This window comes from Oryctolagus cuniculus, chromosome 2 (assembly GCF_051225735.1).
Source record: "Oryctolagus cuniculus isolate XC-2025 breed Fujian yellow rabbit chromosome 2, ASM5122573v1, whole genome shotgun sequence".
Classification (NCBI taxonomy): Eukaryota; Metazoa; Chordata; class Mammalia; order Lagomorpha; family Leporidae; genus Oryctolagus; species Oryctolagus cuniculus.
This window is the reverse complement of record NC_142868.1, coordinates 20,932,704-20,948,189: the sequence shown is the minus strand read 5'-3', so window position 1 is coordinate 20,948,189 and position 15,486 is coordinate 20,932,704. Positions and strand designations below refer to the sequence as shown.

Here is a 15,486-nt window from a genome sequence, read left to right as displayed (position 1 = left end):
ACTCATACAGTACTTGTCATTTCATGACTGGCTTCTTTCTTTCTTTCTTTCTTTCTTTCTCTCTTTCTCTCTTTTTAGAGATTTATTTGTTAATTTGAAAGGCAGAGTTAGAGAGAGGCAGAGGCAGATACAGAGAGAGAGGTCTTCCATCCGCTGGTTCACTCTCCAGATGGCCGCAACAGCTGGAGCTGTGCTGATCTGAAGCCAGGAGCCAGGAGCTTCCTCTGGGTCTCCCACGGGGGTGCAGGGGCCCAAGGACCTCGGCCATCTTCTACTGCTTTCCCAGGCCATAGCAGAGAGCTGGATAGAAGTGGAGCAGCCGGGACTCGAACCAGTGCCCATATATATGGGCTGCCGGCACTGCAGGCAGCAGTCTTACCCACTACACCACAGCGCTGGCCCCATGACTGGCTTATTTCACTTTGCATACGATACTCAAGGTTCATCTGTGTCGCAGCGTGGGTCAGAACTGCCTGTCTTTTTAGAGCTGAGTGATACGTCCTCGTCAGTGTCTACACACTTCATTTACCCATTCATCCACTGACGGACACCTGGGCTGCTTCCGCCTCCTGTGACTCGTGCTGCTGCGCACATGGCTGTACGACACCGCTTCTGAACCCTGCTCGCCATGCTTTTGGCTCTGTTTTCAGAAGAAGAAATGCCGGATCGTAGGGTAATCCTGTGCTTGCCTGTTTTTTTTTTTTTTTTTTTTTTTTTAAACCTCTTCCATATTATTGGCGTCAGCAGCTGCACCGTTTTGCATTTCCACCAGCAGTGCCCGAGAGCTCCAGTTTCTCCACATTCTCAAAAAAACCTGCTGTTTGCTGATTTCTTGAGAAGTAGCCATCCTTGTGGGTACAGGATGTGATTTATTTTCATGCAGTGGGGAAGTCTGTTTTAGTAGGAATTAAGAATATAGAGGCCGGCGCCATGGCTCACTTGGTTAATCCTCCGCCTGTGACGCCGGCATCCCATATGGGCGCTGGATTCTGTCCTGGTTGCCCCTCTTCCAGGCCAGCTCTCTGCTGTGGCCTGGGAAGGCAGTGGAGGATGGCCCAAGTGCTTGGGCCCTGCACCGGCATGGGAGACCAGGAGGAAGCTCTTGGCTCCTGGCTTCGGATCGGCACAGCATGCCGGCCGTAGCAGCCATTTGGGGAGTGAATCAGTGGAAGGAAGACCTTTCTCTCTGTCTCTCTCTCTCACTGTCTGTAACTCTAGCTATCAAAAGAAAAAGAAAAAAAAAAAAAGAATATAATGCTGGCGCCGGTGCTATAGCGCAGCTGGTTAAAGCCTTGGCCTGCGGTACTGGTTGCAGTCCCACTGCGCTACTTCTGCTCCGGCTCCCTGCTATTGTGCCTGGGAAAGCAGGTGGAGGATGGCCCAACTCCTCTGTCCCTGCACCCGTGTGGGAGAGCTGGAGGAAGCTCCTGGCTCCTGGCTTCCGCCTGGCCCAGCCTCTGCTGTTGCAGCTATTTGGGGAGTGAACCAGTAGATGGCGGATCTCTCTCTTGCTCACTCTCACTCTCTCTCCTTTTCTCTCTCTGAAACTCTGCCTTTCAAATAGATGGGTAAAGCTTTAAAAAAAAAAAAAAGAATATAATACTTTGCAAAAGATGGTCCAAGTGTTTGGGCTCCTGCCACCCATGTGGGAGACCTGGAGGAAGCTCCTGGCTCCTGGCTTCTGCTTGGCTCAATGCTGGCCATGGTGGCCATCTGAGGAGTGAACCTGCAGATGGAAGAGCTCTCTCTGTCTCTCTCTCTCTTTCTCTCTCTTTGTCTCTGTGTGGGTGTGTGTGTGTGTCCCTCTCTTTGTGTGACTCTGACTTTCAAATAAATAATAGTCTTTTTGTAAAAATAAATGACGCTTTTGTAAGGGGACATGATGTCTAGGAAAGAGCTTTGTGGACATAAGATCCCTGTGGACCTGAGGGACAGGCCCCCTGAGTGGGGCCCGTCTTCCCCTGCCTGTGCTGCAGCTGTCGGATCCCCTGTGTGCCTGCGTTGCGCACGCACTGGCAGGCCTGTTGAGGTGGTGCAGGTGGAAGTGCCCACTTTGCATTTCCAGTATGTCCGCTGCCCGGCGAGCCTGCGCAGACAGAACTCCTCTGGGGACCCGACCTCGCCCACCCACACTGCCTTACTGGCTCCCGCTCAGCTCAAATGCTGCCTCGTGGCGTCCTCTCTCTGGCTTCCCACGTGCCCCCTGCCGTTGTGTGGGTGTGCCCTGCACAGGACCTGTGTCCCCACGTTTCCATGGCTGATTTGCTGGTCTGATTCCACACCAGAGACAAGAAGTCCTTAGATCTGTCTCTAGTGTGGAATCAGACCAGAAGAGCTTCTCCACTTGCTGTAGGCACCTTGCTCTTGGACTTGAGGTGATCTCACTGCCCGCAGTGGACCCCAAAGGTCTTTGCTAGGTCAGCGACTCACTGAAGGAACGAGGAGACTCAGGTCCAAAGTCTGCATTCCCGACACCCTGGCTCCGGTCCAGACGGAGAGTCCCCCATGCTGCTGCTTCCGTCTCCAGTATGCTCACCATCCCCCACCCCTGCCTCCCTGAGCCTGTTCCCTCGTCTCGTCTCTGTCCACACTTCTCTAAATGTGGCTGTGGACCATGTTGGCCAGTGCTTCAATGCCTGCAAAAGTGGACCAGAGTCCTTCTCCTTTACCCAAGAACTCCAGAGACGGCACCCTCCTGGTGCTTGCTTTGCTGGGATCTGTCGCTGCTGACACACAGGTGCCCAGAGGTGAAACCGTTCTAAGCCCAAATCCGGACCCGTGTAGGTCTTGGAGTGACCACAGGGAAGAGCACGCACCGGCCCACGAGTGCCAGGCGGCGTGGAGCGGGACCGTGGGTGCGACAACCTGGCGTCAGGTGCAGCTGTGCCCACTGGCGTGTGCTGCTCCGCTATGTGACAGGGGCTCGCTCCTCGCCTGCCCAGTGCTCATGTTTGCGAATTAAAGATGGCGCTGCTCCGTGGCTGCCGGAGCACCAGGGCCGTGGTGCTGGTAGATAGGACCGAAGACCCTCCCTGCTCTGCATCCTGATTTCCTCATTGTCGCAGGAATTCTGTGGCGCTCTGTGCCGAGGTTCACCACCCGGGCGCTAGGGTGGCATCCAACGTGCAACCCCTTGTTCAGGACCCCAGGGGGGCCTTCTGATCTGCCTACCTCTGTGTGGTTTCCCGGGGAACCTTGAATTCTCTCATGAAATGACTCCCGACACAGCATAGAAATTGCCCTATTAGCATTTGGGCTTCTGCTAATGCTTCCGTATACCCGTGTCTTCATTACTTAGGAGTGGTACATGCTGTTTCTGTCTTTCCCTCCTCAAGTGGGATCCTTGAATGAGGGTGGGCTGGAGAGGGGCTGCAGGTGGCAATGGCAGGCCAGGCTAGGGGCCGGGGATTTGGTGATGGCAGGGAGCAGAGAGGGAGGATGCGAAGGCTCAGGTACAGACAGGTGGAGTCCAGGTGAGCGCGACAGTGAGCCAGCCAGCACAGCCCTTGGGACATCAGTCCCCAGAGGCCAGAACACTTCACGCCTTCTGCCCTTCGTCCATGCACTGGGCACCTCTGAGCCCACGGGAGCAGGTGCCCAGGCTAGAGCAAGTCCAAGATGGCCGGTGAGTGTCTCCCTGGGTTGAGGCCAGGGCCGAGGCTGGGCTGGCTTCCCAAGCCAGCACCATCTGCCTGGTTCTTCAGGACTGACGTCCGCCTCTTGCCTCAGGCTTTGGAGAGCCGAGAGCAGGGGACGAGAGCTCCCACACAGTTGCCGGGGGCTGCTGGCTGGACTGGAGTGGCCGTTGTTTGTTTGTCATTTTATTGCTGGCAACTGCAGTGTTCGTTTGGAGACCCCAGAGTGCAGAGCCCAGAAATGGTGGACGGACAGTTATGCTGCACGCTAGCACCGAGATGCTGTGTCCTTTTTAGAGTATCCTACTGGTATTCCTTGAAGAACCATCAACTTTCTAGATGTTTCTTATAGTTTTAGAAAATTCATGGGAGCATGAAGAAAAATAAAAGAATGGGGTCTGATTTTCTTTTTTTAAGATTTATTTATTGTATTTGAAAGGCAGAATAACAGAGAGAGAGGAGAGAGAGAGAGAGACTGAGAGAGAGAGGTCTTCCATGCACTGGTTCACTCCCCAAATGGCCGCAGTGGCTGGAGCTGGGCCAATCCGAAGCCAGGAGCCAGGAGCTTCTTCCGGGTCTCCCATGTGGGTGCAGGGGACCAAGCACTTGGGCCATCTTCTTCTGCTTTCCCAGGCCACAGCAGAGAGCTGGATTGGAAGTGGAGCAGCTGGGGCTTGAACTGGTGCCCATATGGGATGCCAGCACCTCAGGTGGAGGCTTAACCTACTACACCACAGTGCCAGCCCTGGGATCTGATTTTCTCACCCAGAAAATAAAAGTCCTGAAGGGACAGGGAGGGGGAGAGAGAGTGAGAGAGAGAGAGAGAGAGAAGGAAGGAAGTGGTGGGGGGAGAAAGGAGAAGAGGGAGAAGGAGGAGGATGGGGGAAGTAGAGAACGGTGGGTATGCAATCTGAAAATTGACGCTACAGAACAGTACAAGTTGTTTGCTTTTGAGAGAGAAGTAGGCTAGCTGCTTCCACCTCCGGGACCCAGTGGGGCTCACCACGTGGGAATGCAAATGAGGGATGCACTTGTGGTTTTGTTTAACCCAGTAAACTTGGTCAGCATCATTCCTTTTAATGGTTAAATTACATTTTCTCCTTTTACTCCAAACTTCTACTTTGAATGCATTACACCCTTCGGAAGCTTGGAACTAAAAATGGCTTTCCAATTGATGTCTCCGTTCTCTCGCAAGGAGTGAGGGTGTCTGGCTCTCTCAGAATTCTCAATCAGACGCCCGCTCCAGCCCCAGGGCCCTGGTAAGGGCCACCTCCTCCTGTTCCGCCTTTTGCCTCTTCTAACGATGCGCACACAAATGGCAAACTTGTAGTGTTACTGTACCGAAGGGGAAAGAGCAAAATACATGACGCAGGGCTACTTGGACAAGAGTAGCCCAGGCTCTTGTTCCTTAGCTTGCAGTGCAGAAGGGAGGAAGTGGGGAAATGGTTCCTTCTTCTGTTTTGTTTGTTTGGTTCTTCATTACATCATTAATCTCCATAAACAAGCCGTGTTTTTAGTTACAGATCGACTAGGAAAAAAATGCATATGCTAAACCAGATGGGTGAAATTAACAGTTTCATTAAACTGACTTTAAAATCACCGATTTCACAATATCACCAGAGACATCGTGGCTTTGATTTTGGGCAACAGTTGGAATTCAAATTTGAACAAATGTGCAGTTTTACCTTAGAATTACTATCTTGTATTGCACCCACTAGTGCAGAAAATTGTTTAGATTCTGTTGCAGAGAAAATACTGACTGGTAATATTTGAGGAAGGGGGGGGTTAATAATTTTCTTATACAGAAAAACAGATAGAGGCGGGCGTTATGGCACAGCGGGTTAACCCGCAGCTGGGAGGCCTGCATCACCATCAGAGTGCCTGGTTCAAGTCCCGTCTGTGGTTCTGATCCAGCTCCCTGCTAATGCACCCGGGAAGCATCAGATGATGCCACAAGTGCTTGAGTCCCTGCCACCTACATGGGAGACCCCCATGGAGTTCCTGTCTCTTGGCTTCATCCTGGCCCCGCCCTGGCTGTTGTGGGCACCTGGGGAGTGAACCAGCAGATAGGAGATGATCTCTCTGTCTCTCTACCTCTCTGTTGCTCTGCCTTTCAAATAAATAAAAAATAAGTAAACACTATGAGTAAATAAACACTTAACAATATAGACAAGACAAATAGGGAAGCCCTTTCCACCTGCCCACCTTTCAGTCTGCGAAGTTGCTGGTGCTGCAGGTGGTAGCTCTGTCTCCAGCAGCCCCACTGTCTGGGCACTCCCGCTAATGATTTCTGGGTACCGTGCCAGGGGTCGGCAGGGCAAGTGTTTCATTCGGAGCTTCATTTGATGTGGAGCCTCGTTCTTCCTCTGAGCCCGCGAAGCTGGGGGCTGTGGGTACTCGGGCAGAGCTCACCATCTTGGCCAGGTATTTGGCAGAGCGGGGAAGGCCAGGCTGAATCATTACCAAAATGCTAATGTTGCTTTGCTGAAAACGTGCACAGAGGGGCATCTGTGGCGAGCGCAGCTCTCAGAGTAAATATGTGATAAGTAGCAGTAGAAGGCATTTTGCAATTCTGTCTGAATGCCACCGTGCATACGGAATCCGGTGGGGAGGGCTCTTGCTGTGGCGCATGGGCGAGTAGGATGGAGTCTGCCTTCAGTTCTGCACAGGGAAAAATCCAAAACAAGATCTCCAGACTGCTGGTGCGGACGGATCCCAGCAGATGAGCAGGGGAGATGTGCGGGGCTCTTCAATGCCCTGTTGTTGGTTAGAGCAAAACTAATAAGAACAGCTCAAGTGGACAAACAGGGAGCTGGGGGCAGGCTTTGGCCTAGTGGTTAAGACACCAGGTGGGACCCCGCATTCCACATCAGAGCGCCTGGGTCCACACTCGCCTTGCTCTGCTCCTGACTCCAGCGTCCTGCGAATGCTGACCCTGGAAGGCAGCGGTGATGGCTCAAGCGACTACAGGAGAGACTGGGGTTGTGTTACTGGGCCCCAGCTTCAGACTGGCCCAGCCCTGACTGTTGCTGGCATTTGGGAAGTGATCGGGGCATGGGGGCTCTTTGTTTCTGTCTCCGGTCTCTTTTTATGTGTCTCTGTGTCTCCCAGATAGAAAAGTTGTTTGTTTCTTTGTTTTTAAATAGAGACTGGGCCGGCCCCGCTGCTCACTAGGCTAATCCTCCGCCTTGCGGCGCCGGCACACCGGGTGCTAGTCCTGGTCGGGGCGCCGGATTCTGTCCCGGTTGCTCCTCTTCCAGGCCACTCTCTGCTGTGGCCAGGGAGTGCAGTGGAGGATGGCCCAAGTCCTTGGGCCCTGCACCCCATGGGAGACCAGAAGAAGTACCTGGCTCCTGCCATCGGATCAGCGAGGTGTGCCGGCTGCAGCGCGCTGGCCACAGCGGCCATTGGAGGGTGAACCAACAGCAAAGGAAGACCTTTCTCTCTGTCTCTCTCTCTCTCATTGTCCACTCTGCCTGTTAAAAAATAAATAAATAAATAAATAGAGACTGGAGCTGGTGTTGTGGTGCAGCAGCTTAAGCCTGCAACACTGGCATCCCGTATGGGTGCCGGTTCGAGTCCCGGCTGCTCCACTTCTGATCCAGCTCCCTGCTAATGTGCCTGGGAAAGCAGCAGAAGATGGCCCAAGTCCCTGGTCCTCTGCACCCACGTGGGAGGGTGAGGTCCTGGCTCCTGGTTTCAGCCTGGCCTAACCCTGGCCATTGCAGTCACTTGAGGAGTGAACCAGATGGAAGATCTCTCTCTCTCTCTCTCTCTCTCTCTCTCTCTCTCTGTAACTCTGCTTTTCAAATAAATCTTTAAAAAGACTGGTAGGAAAGGGGTGTCGCTAGAGAGTGAATACTGTTAAGGCCTTGGAAAGGCTGAGCCTGACAGCCTCAGAGAGCATTCATAAGATACAGTTAATTTCCAGAAGGAAACTGAGAGTCAGAATCTGAAGTAGCATATTATGGCATTTTGGAAAAGAAGACGTGATTGTATGTAGCTAGTATGTTTCTTTTCTTTTTAGCTGTATTTATTCATTCGAACAGCAGAGTTACAGAAAGAGGGAAAGACACAGAGAGACAGAGATCTTCCATCCACTGGTCTACTCCCCAAATGGCCACAACGGCTGGGCTCATCCAGGCTGATGCCAGGGTTCAGGAGCTTCATCCGGGTCTCCCACGTGGGTGCAGGGGCCCAAGCACTTGGGCCATCATCTGCTGCCTTCCCAGCCCATTAGCAGGGAGCTGGATTGGAAGTGGGACAGCCAGGACACAAACTGACACCCACAGGGGATTCCGGCATTGCAGACAGGGGCTTAACCAGCTGTGTCACAGTGCCAGCCCCATGTAACTAATATGTTTAAATGTGCAAAGGAAAAGTCTGGAAACAGATACATCCAGCTTTTAACAGTTAAGAAGTGTCTATTTCTTCTTATTTGAATGGCAGAGAGGTGAAGAAAGAGAGAGACAAACAGACAGAGAGTTCTTCCATCTGCTGGGTCCCCTCTAAAGGACCACAACAGCTGGAAGTGGGCCAGGCCACAGCCAGAGCCCAGCACTCAATCCAGGTCTCCCTTGTGGGTGGCAGGGACTCAGATACTTGAGCCATCATCACTGCCGCCCCCCAGGGTGTGTATTAGCAGGAAGCTGGAGTCGGGAGTGGAGCTGGGACTTGAACCCAGGCTCTCAGATACGGGATGCAGGTGTCTCAAACAGCACCTTAACCTCTGAGCCAGACGCATGCCTCATAGTGAGTTTCGTATGTGGCAAACTTTCGGACGATTATCTTCTAAAGTCTGTTTGTGTGTGACCTGACAGATGCCTTGTAACTATTCCAAATACTTGTAAATATTTGAAAGCATAGGACTTAGAGGCAGACAGAAGGAGATGGAGAGCTCCCACTCTGATTTACTCCCTGGATGTCTGCAACAGCTGGGGCTGGGCCAGGCCAAAGCCAGGGGGCAGGAGCCAGTCTGGGTCTTCCACGAGGATGGCGGGGACCCAGGCACTTGAATCATAACCTGCGCCTCCAAGGAGACGCATTAGCGGGAATCTGGAACTGGAAGCAGAGCTGGGGCTGTCCACTGAATTAATAGGCGAGAGAGCTGAATGACGAGGGTGGACTGCAGCAGACGCGAACAGGAGGGCTTGGGCTTAACTGTTCATTGGCTTATAGGTTTGTGGGCAATGTTTAAAAGGAAGCATCACTCAGCTTAAAGCTGTTGTGTTCATGAGTCTGTGCATGGTGGTGAGGCCCTGATGACACTGCGGGCTTCCTGGGTGTCTGGGGGTCAGGTGGCTGCCTGGGCGTTCAGGGGTCAGGTGGCTGTGAACTCTCGCCTCAATGGCCTGCATAGGTCAGTTCAAAGCTGTACTCAGCCTCGAGTCTGGCTTTGTGATTGTAGACAACTTACTTTACTCATGCAGGCCTCAGTCTCCTTGTCTGGAAAGGGGGTACTAAAAAGAATCATAAGAATGTGTATGTCAAAAGACACAGTTTGCGTGAGACACTCAGTCCAGTGCTCGGCGTGTTGTCAGTCCTTGACTCGAGTCTGCTTGCTCCCTTTGCTGTATTCAGAGACCCACGAGAGAATTGGAGGCTAAGGGAGATAGGAAAGCCTTGTCAAAATAAGGTGTTTTAGCCCAGCCCTTTAGAGCCACACCTAAGAACTATTTGTGAGATGAAAACATTCTCCCTTAGAGCATACGAGGCGGGAGCGACGCCTCCCCGGGCGTCCCAGGGGTCCTGGCTCGGTGGTGAGTTACTGAGTGAATTACTCTCTGGAGACAGACACGCTCTCAGCTGTCTAAGGCACATCCTTTCTCCCGGGATACGAGACTGTCATTTAGTGCCAAGGAAAAGCTCTTTCCAGAATGACAACGTGGCATCCCCGGAGGGTTTAATTTACCTCCCCAGAAGGTGGGATAGTTCCAGGTCCCGAGGGACCCACCGGAGCAGTAACTCAGGTGATTTGATTGGCTCCGGCCCCTTCTTCCTCACCCCGCGTCAGCGCCTGGTGATTAATCTTGTGCGCTGTGAATTGTGTTGTTTCCAGCGCCAAGGAGCCAGAATGAGTGTGTGCTAGAGATTGGTGGGAGGTTGTTCGAGAAGGCAGTGAAGAGACTCTCCGGCGTAGATGGTCTCCAGTACGTCAGCTCTGTCGTCCCCTTGCTGATGGATTCCAGCTGCTGTGGACACCATAAAGCATCCTACTACCTCGCCGTCTTTTATGAAACTGGATTAAGTGTGCCTCGGGACCGGCTGCAGGTAGGTGTTTCACGGGCCCAGGGCCATCTGTCTCCTGCATCTGTTTGCAGAGGCACACAAGCCGATGCTAAACCCGGACGTGCTGCGGCTCCTTGGAGCCCTTTAAAAAAATCTTTGCACTCAAGAAAAATGACCTGGAGCTGGCTTACGTAGAGGCTGCCCCGTATTTTTCAGGGAGTGAAAAAGGGCACTCGCTTCATTTCGGGACAGGGGCTCGGGAGGCTGGCGATACACCTGTCGTCTAAGGAGCAGTTGGGGCAGGGCCTGCGGAATCCCGCTGCTTCCGGAACACGTGCCTCTGAGCTGAGTCATGGCACTGCCCTGTCTGTGGGTCCCTCACCCCATATTCCTTCTTAGCACAGTGAAAGCATTCGGACCTCCGAGCAGAGGGTGGTCACGTCCAGGCCCCTGCCGTCACATGAGGCAGTGTTGCTTTGGTTTGAATCCAACTTTATGATGCAGCGTGCCCAACATTTAGAATCACAGCTTGCTAGGAGTAATAACCAAAGTTCTCCCCAGGTGCAGAACCAATGGAAAGATCTATTTAGGTATAACATCTATCATCTTTCTATCTATAATATCTAGATATAATTTCCATCTAGATAGAATACCTATCTAGGTATAGTATCCATCAACTATATTTATAACGTCTATCTAGATACAATATCTACCTTTGTAAATATAGTATCTATTTACCTATCTGTCCATCTAAATTTATTATCTTTCTATCTAGATATGCTATTTCTCTACCTGTCTATCTAGATATCTATCTATCTGAAGAGTCTATAGGAAGAGATATGCAGAGAGCATTTGAAAAGTTCATGGGAAATGCATGTTTTTCAATTCTGTTTTTCTATGCAAATGGCTCATGTAGCCCTACAGGCTGCTGAGTGCCGCATCTGGAGATCAGGAAAGCCACTGGTGGACTCTAGTCCAAGTTTAAGGGCCTGAGCTCCAGGGGAGGTCGACAGTGTGAGTCCCAGCCCAAGGACAGGAAAAGGCCAGTGTTTCAGCTCAGACAGGCAGGCAGGGGACAAAGAGGGACAAGTTCTTCCTTCCTCAGCCGCCGTGTTCTGTAGCGGCCCTCAGGGGAGCGGATGATGCCTGTGTGCACTGGGGAGGGCCGTCTGCTGCTCCCCTTTCATCGATTCAGATGCGGCTCTCATCCAGAAATGCCTGCCCAGACACACTCAGGAGTGCTGTTGAACCGGGGGCGCCTGACGTACACTCAAGTCAGCACGGACAGCCAAGCCCACAGGAACCTCTGCTGTGTGTGGCGGTCATTCTGAGCCTTCAGCTCTGCACACGCGTGTTTCTCCGTGGTGTGGGGATGCCCAGAATGACTGAAACCTGCCCAGGGGCTCCGTGTCCCTCTCCAAGTGGTGTGTGGTGTCTGATTTACGGATGGCCCTGGTGGACAGCATGGTAGCCTAAATCTCTGAGCAGTCCCCAGCAAGGTGGAATGGGGCAGAAAATTCTAGTCCTGTCTCTGTCACATGGTGGCTGGCTGACCATGCACCAATGCCCTCACCTTTCCGGGCCTCAGTTTCCTGAAATATGCGATGAAGTGGTTGGACCGCCCAATCTGTGCAAAGACTGTGCAGCCATTAACACTGTGAGAGTCGGAGTCTGGGGCACGGACCAGCGCGTCCATGGGTGATGGAACTGAAGCAGAAGTGGGATCCTCAGAACACTGGCTGCCAAGCGAGGGGTGCTGGGAGAGAAGTCAAAAGGTCCTCACTTTTGCCAAGAAAAGGCGAAAGTCAGGACGTCTTAAATTATCAGACGTTGGGAAGGACAGCTAGCTGGGAATTTGTAAGGCTGTAGACACCTGGCTTTGCTTTTTTTTTTTTTGTAGCCTCAGTGTTTTGTTGTTGTTTTTGTTTGTTTGTTTTGTTTTGTTTTGTTTTTTACAAAGGCAAGCTAACATATTTCTGGAACAACCAGGATTGCACAGGGACTGGGCTGCCTGACCTTGTAGTGTTGGGATTTTATAGCCTTCTTGTTCTCAAGCCTTCTGAACACTTTGTCCATTTCTTCCCAACAGGGCATGCTGTATAGTTTGGTTGGAGGCCAGGGCAGTGAGCGGCTGTCTTCGATGAATCTGGGGTACAAACACTACCAGGGTATTGATGGCTACCCCCTGGACTGGGAGCTGTCCTACGCCTATTACAGCAACATTGCCACAAAGACTCCCCTTGACCAACACACGCTCCAAGGAGATCAGGTACGTGGGAGAGAACTGGGTGGGAATTCTTGTGGCCCTGTTGACCACGGCTTCCGAGCAGGTACAGGAAGTGTCTGCCTGCCCCTGTGGCTGGCTTGTTTGTTGCCTTTCCAGAAGGAATGGAATGGGATGGAGAAAACACCTTCCTTGCCCTCTGTCGTACATCCTGGCTGGGTGCTCAGGCTGAACGCAGGAACAGCCCCCAGTCTTCATGGAAAGCTCTCCTGGAGCGGGAGCACTGGTATGAGGAGGGTACATTTGGCCCAGGACATGCTGAATTTTGCAGGAAATGTGTACCAGAAACATAGGTATCTTTTAAAAGATGTGTTTATGGGGCCAGCATTGTGGTACAATAGGTTAAGCCACTGCCTTGTAATGCCAGCATCCCATGTGGGTACCTGTTCTAGTCCTGGCTGCTTTGCTTCCAATCCAGCTCCCTACTAACATGCATGGGAAAACTGAAGAAGGCCCATGTACTTAGGCCCCTGCCACCCATGGGGGAGACCTGGATGAGATCCTGGCTCCTGGCTTCACCCTGGCCTAGCCCTGGTTGTTACAGTCACTTGAGGAATGAACCAGCAGGTGAAAGATATGTCTCTCTCTTTCTCTCTCTCTCCCTCCCTCTTCCTCTTCCTCAGACACTCCCTCCCTCTCTTTGTAACTCTGCCTTTCCAAATAAATAATTATTTAAAGTAAATATCTTGGGCCGCTGCCACGGCTCACTAGGCTAATCCTCCGCCTAGCGGCGCCGGCACACCCGGTTCTAGTCCCGGTTGGGGCTCCAGATTCTGTCCCGGTTGCCCCTCTTCCAGGCCAGCTCTCTGCTGTGGCCCGGGAGTGCAGTGGAGGATGGCCCAAGTCCTTGGGCCCTGCACCCCATGGGAGACCAGGAGAAGCACCTGGCTCCTGCCTTCGGATCAGCGCGGTGCGCCGGCCGCGGTGCACCGGCCGTGGTGGCCATTGGAGGGTGAACCAATGGCAAAGGAAGACCTTTCTCTCTGTCTCTCTCTCTCTCACTGTCCACTCTGCCTGTCAAAAAAATAAAAAATAAAAAAAAAAATAAAGTAAATATTTTGAGAGGCAGAAAGAGAAGGAGGGTGTTCCCATCTGCTGGTTCACTTCCCAAACTCATGCAACAACCAAGGCTGGGCCAGGCTGAAGTCAGGAGCCAGGACCTCCACGTAGTTCTCCCACACAGGTGCCAGGGACCCAAGTACTTGAACCATCACTTCTGCCTCTCAGGGTGTGCCGTAGCAGGAAGTTGGAATCCGGAGTGGAGCTGGGACTTGACCCTCAGCACTCTGATGTGGGATGCGGGCATCCCACATGCTGTCCTAACCAGTGCCCCAACCACCTGCCCCACATCTCGTCTTTGTCTGAAGACCATGTGAGATGGTGGTTTCTAAAGGTGTTCAGTGGAGCCAAATTTAACAGAGGCATAAGGCCAGAGAGGTCCTATTAATACATAACAAGCATGCAGAGGCCACGATGGACAGAAACCAGCTCCCTACCCAGCGTGGGAGGGCTGGGCACTTGGGAAATGGCCTTGTCCCATGAGCCTTGCTAGCCCAGTGCTCTGGGTGACTGACAACAGCACATGATGCTTGAAGACTCCGCCCTCCCATCATGGAGTAAGGACTGGGTGAGAGGCACTAACTCCAGCCTATAGTGTTGCAGGCTCCCAAATGTTATTGACTCAGAGGGCAAAGAAATCAGTGGCTCACGTCTGCTAAAACATCTTCCCATGTTACATTAGGTGTGCTGATGGCCTGTTCCCAGACTTCTTTTGAGGATGGGAATAAGAGGTTCTAAGTAAAGCTGGAAGCAGACCTACAACGCAAATCCACACCCACCATGAGCGGCTGTGATGCTGCTGCCTTCGCGGGCATAGCCCTGGAGGTGGTCCTGTTGAGAAGTAGAAATAGTCCGTACCTGGAGCTGGCAGGTTTTCTTTTTTTTTTTTTTTTTTTGCTGTAAAGGGTCAGATAGCAAATATGTTAGGCTCTGCCTGTACCGTCACCCAGCCCTGGCCTCATGAGAACGGATAGGGTGGCCGCGTCCATGCAGCCAACAGCAGTGAGCGACTGCGTGGCCAGATCTGGACTGAGCTGTGCCATAAACTTTCGATTTTTCTCCTGCTTGATGAGCAGGCCTGAGGGAGAAGCCTGGCTGGGGCTGGGTTGTTAAACCGTAGGCTGTGCAGCTACCTGGGAACGAGACTGCTGGGCCCCAGCCCTGCTCCTGGAGTGTGCTTAGAAATCCAGAGTGCAGGAAACGTATGCTTTGATGTGCGGGAATGGATGGCTTCTGGAAAAGAAATCGACAGTGGCCTCTGTGCAGTTAGGAAATAAATGAGTCAAGATGAATGCAGTCAGCGAGTGTTAAACATGAGTCAGGCTGTAAAACACCAAGAGGCTGTCTAGGAGAATTCTTTCTCTAGAATGATGGTTCCTTCGGAATAAACGTAGACGCCGTATCAGTTGTGCATCAATATTCCCTCGGTGTGCACCAGCTATGTGCAAAATTCCACCGCAGTTGGATAGGAGAGAATTTATCAACTGTTAAAATTAAAAACATATTTTTTTCACAGGCCATTTCTGCAAAATCAAGGCACAAAGTCATACTGCGGTTGTCTTGTTGCTATGTTGGGTTGTGCTCCTCGTATCCTATATGTATATATTATACTTATATTCAGCCTAAATTAGCAAGGAGAAATGGTATGCTGTTAGCTGCCTCCTTTTCTTTTGAAGATTCGGCATGTGAAGTGTTATGATTATGAAAGAAAAGGTTTAATTGGTCAGGACCAGAAGAGATGAATAGAGACTTTGCATCTTGCAGCTGGGGAGTCAGATGATGAAGAAGCACAGATAGGAATTATGCACTTAGGAGAGTTGTGTGTCGCCCATGCAAGCGTAACGCGTGGCTGCTTGAGGCTCTGAGCAGGTGTCCTGCATTGATTTAAATATCCTGTTGTTGCGGCTTCTATTAATGCTCCAGCATAATGTAGCAAATGAGGAGACAGAGAAAGGGGGCCTCTAATTAACAAACCGAGGATCTGTCAATAGCTCCTCTCATGATTCTTGTTTCGCTTTCTCTTTCATGTAGCACGCGGTTCACACCATTTCATCGTCTTCATTAGGAACCTCGCTTCTCGCCAGGCATTATGATTCCATCGGACTCTGCTTTGGGATCAGCAGAAAGAAGGGGGGGCAGCCTTTCTGTTGGTTTCTTCTGGGGGTTTTGTTGCAAATGAGTGCCCCACGTGCCGCCCACTCTGTAGAAGTGGCTGGTCCACGCGGTTCAGGTCTCGACTTCTGTGTCCTTTCCATCCCTTACGCTTAGAGGTGGGGGCTT

The 15,486-nt window shown here is 51.9% G+C and overlaps 1 protein-coding gene across 3 annotated transcripts in view; it reads left to right on the top strand.

The window, feature by feature from the left end:
* Positions 1-15,486, top strand: part of SEL1L3 (SEL1L family member 3) — a 109,920-nt gene that overhangs the window by 54,264 nt on the left and 40,170 nt on the right. For all 3 annotated transcript variants that reach the window (XM_002709381.6, XM_017350581.3, XM_089327027.1), the window contains 2 exons: positions 9,694-9,905; positions 11,953-12,132. In XM_002709381.6, the coding sequence (XP_002709427.1) occupies positions 9,694-9,905; positions 11,953-12,132 (392 nt within the window). The remainder of the gene's footprint in view (positions 1-9,693; positions 9,906-11,952; positions 12,133-15,486) is intronic.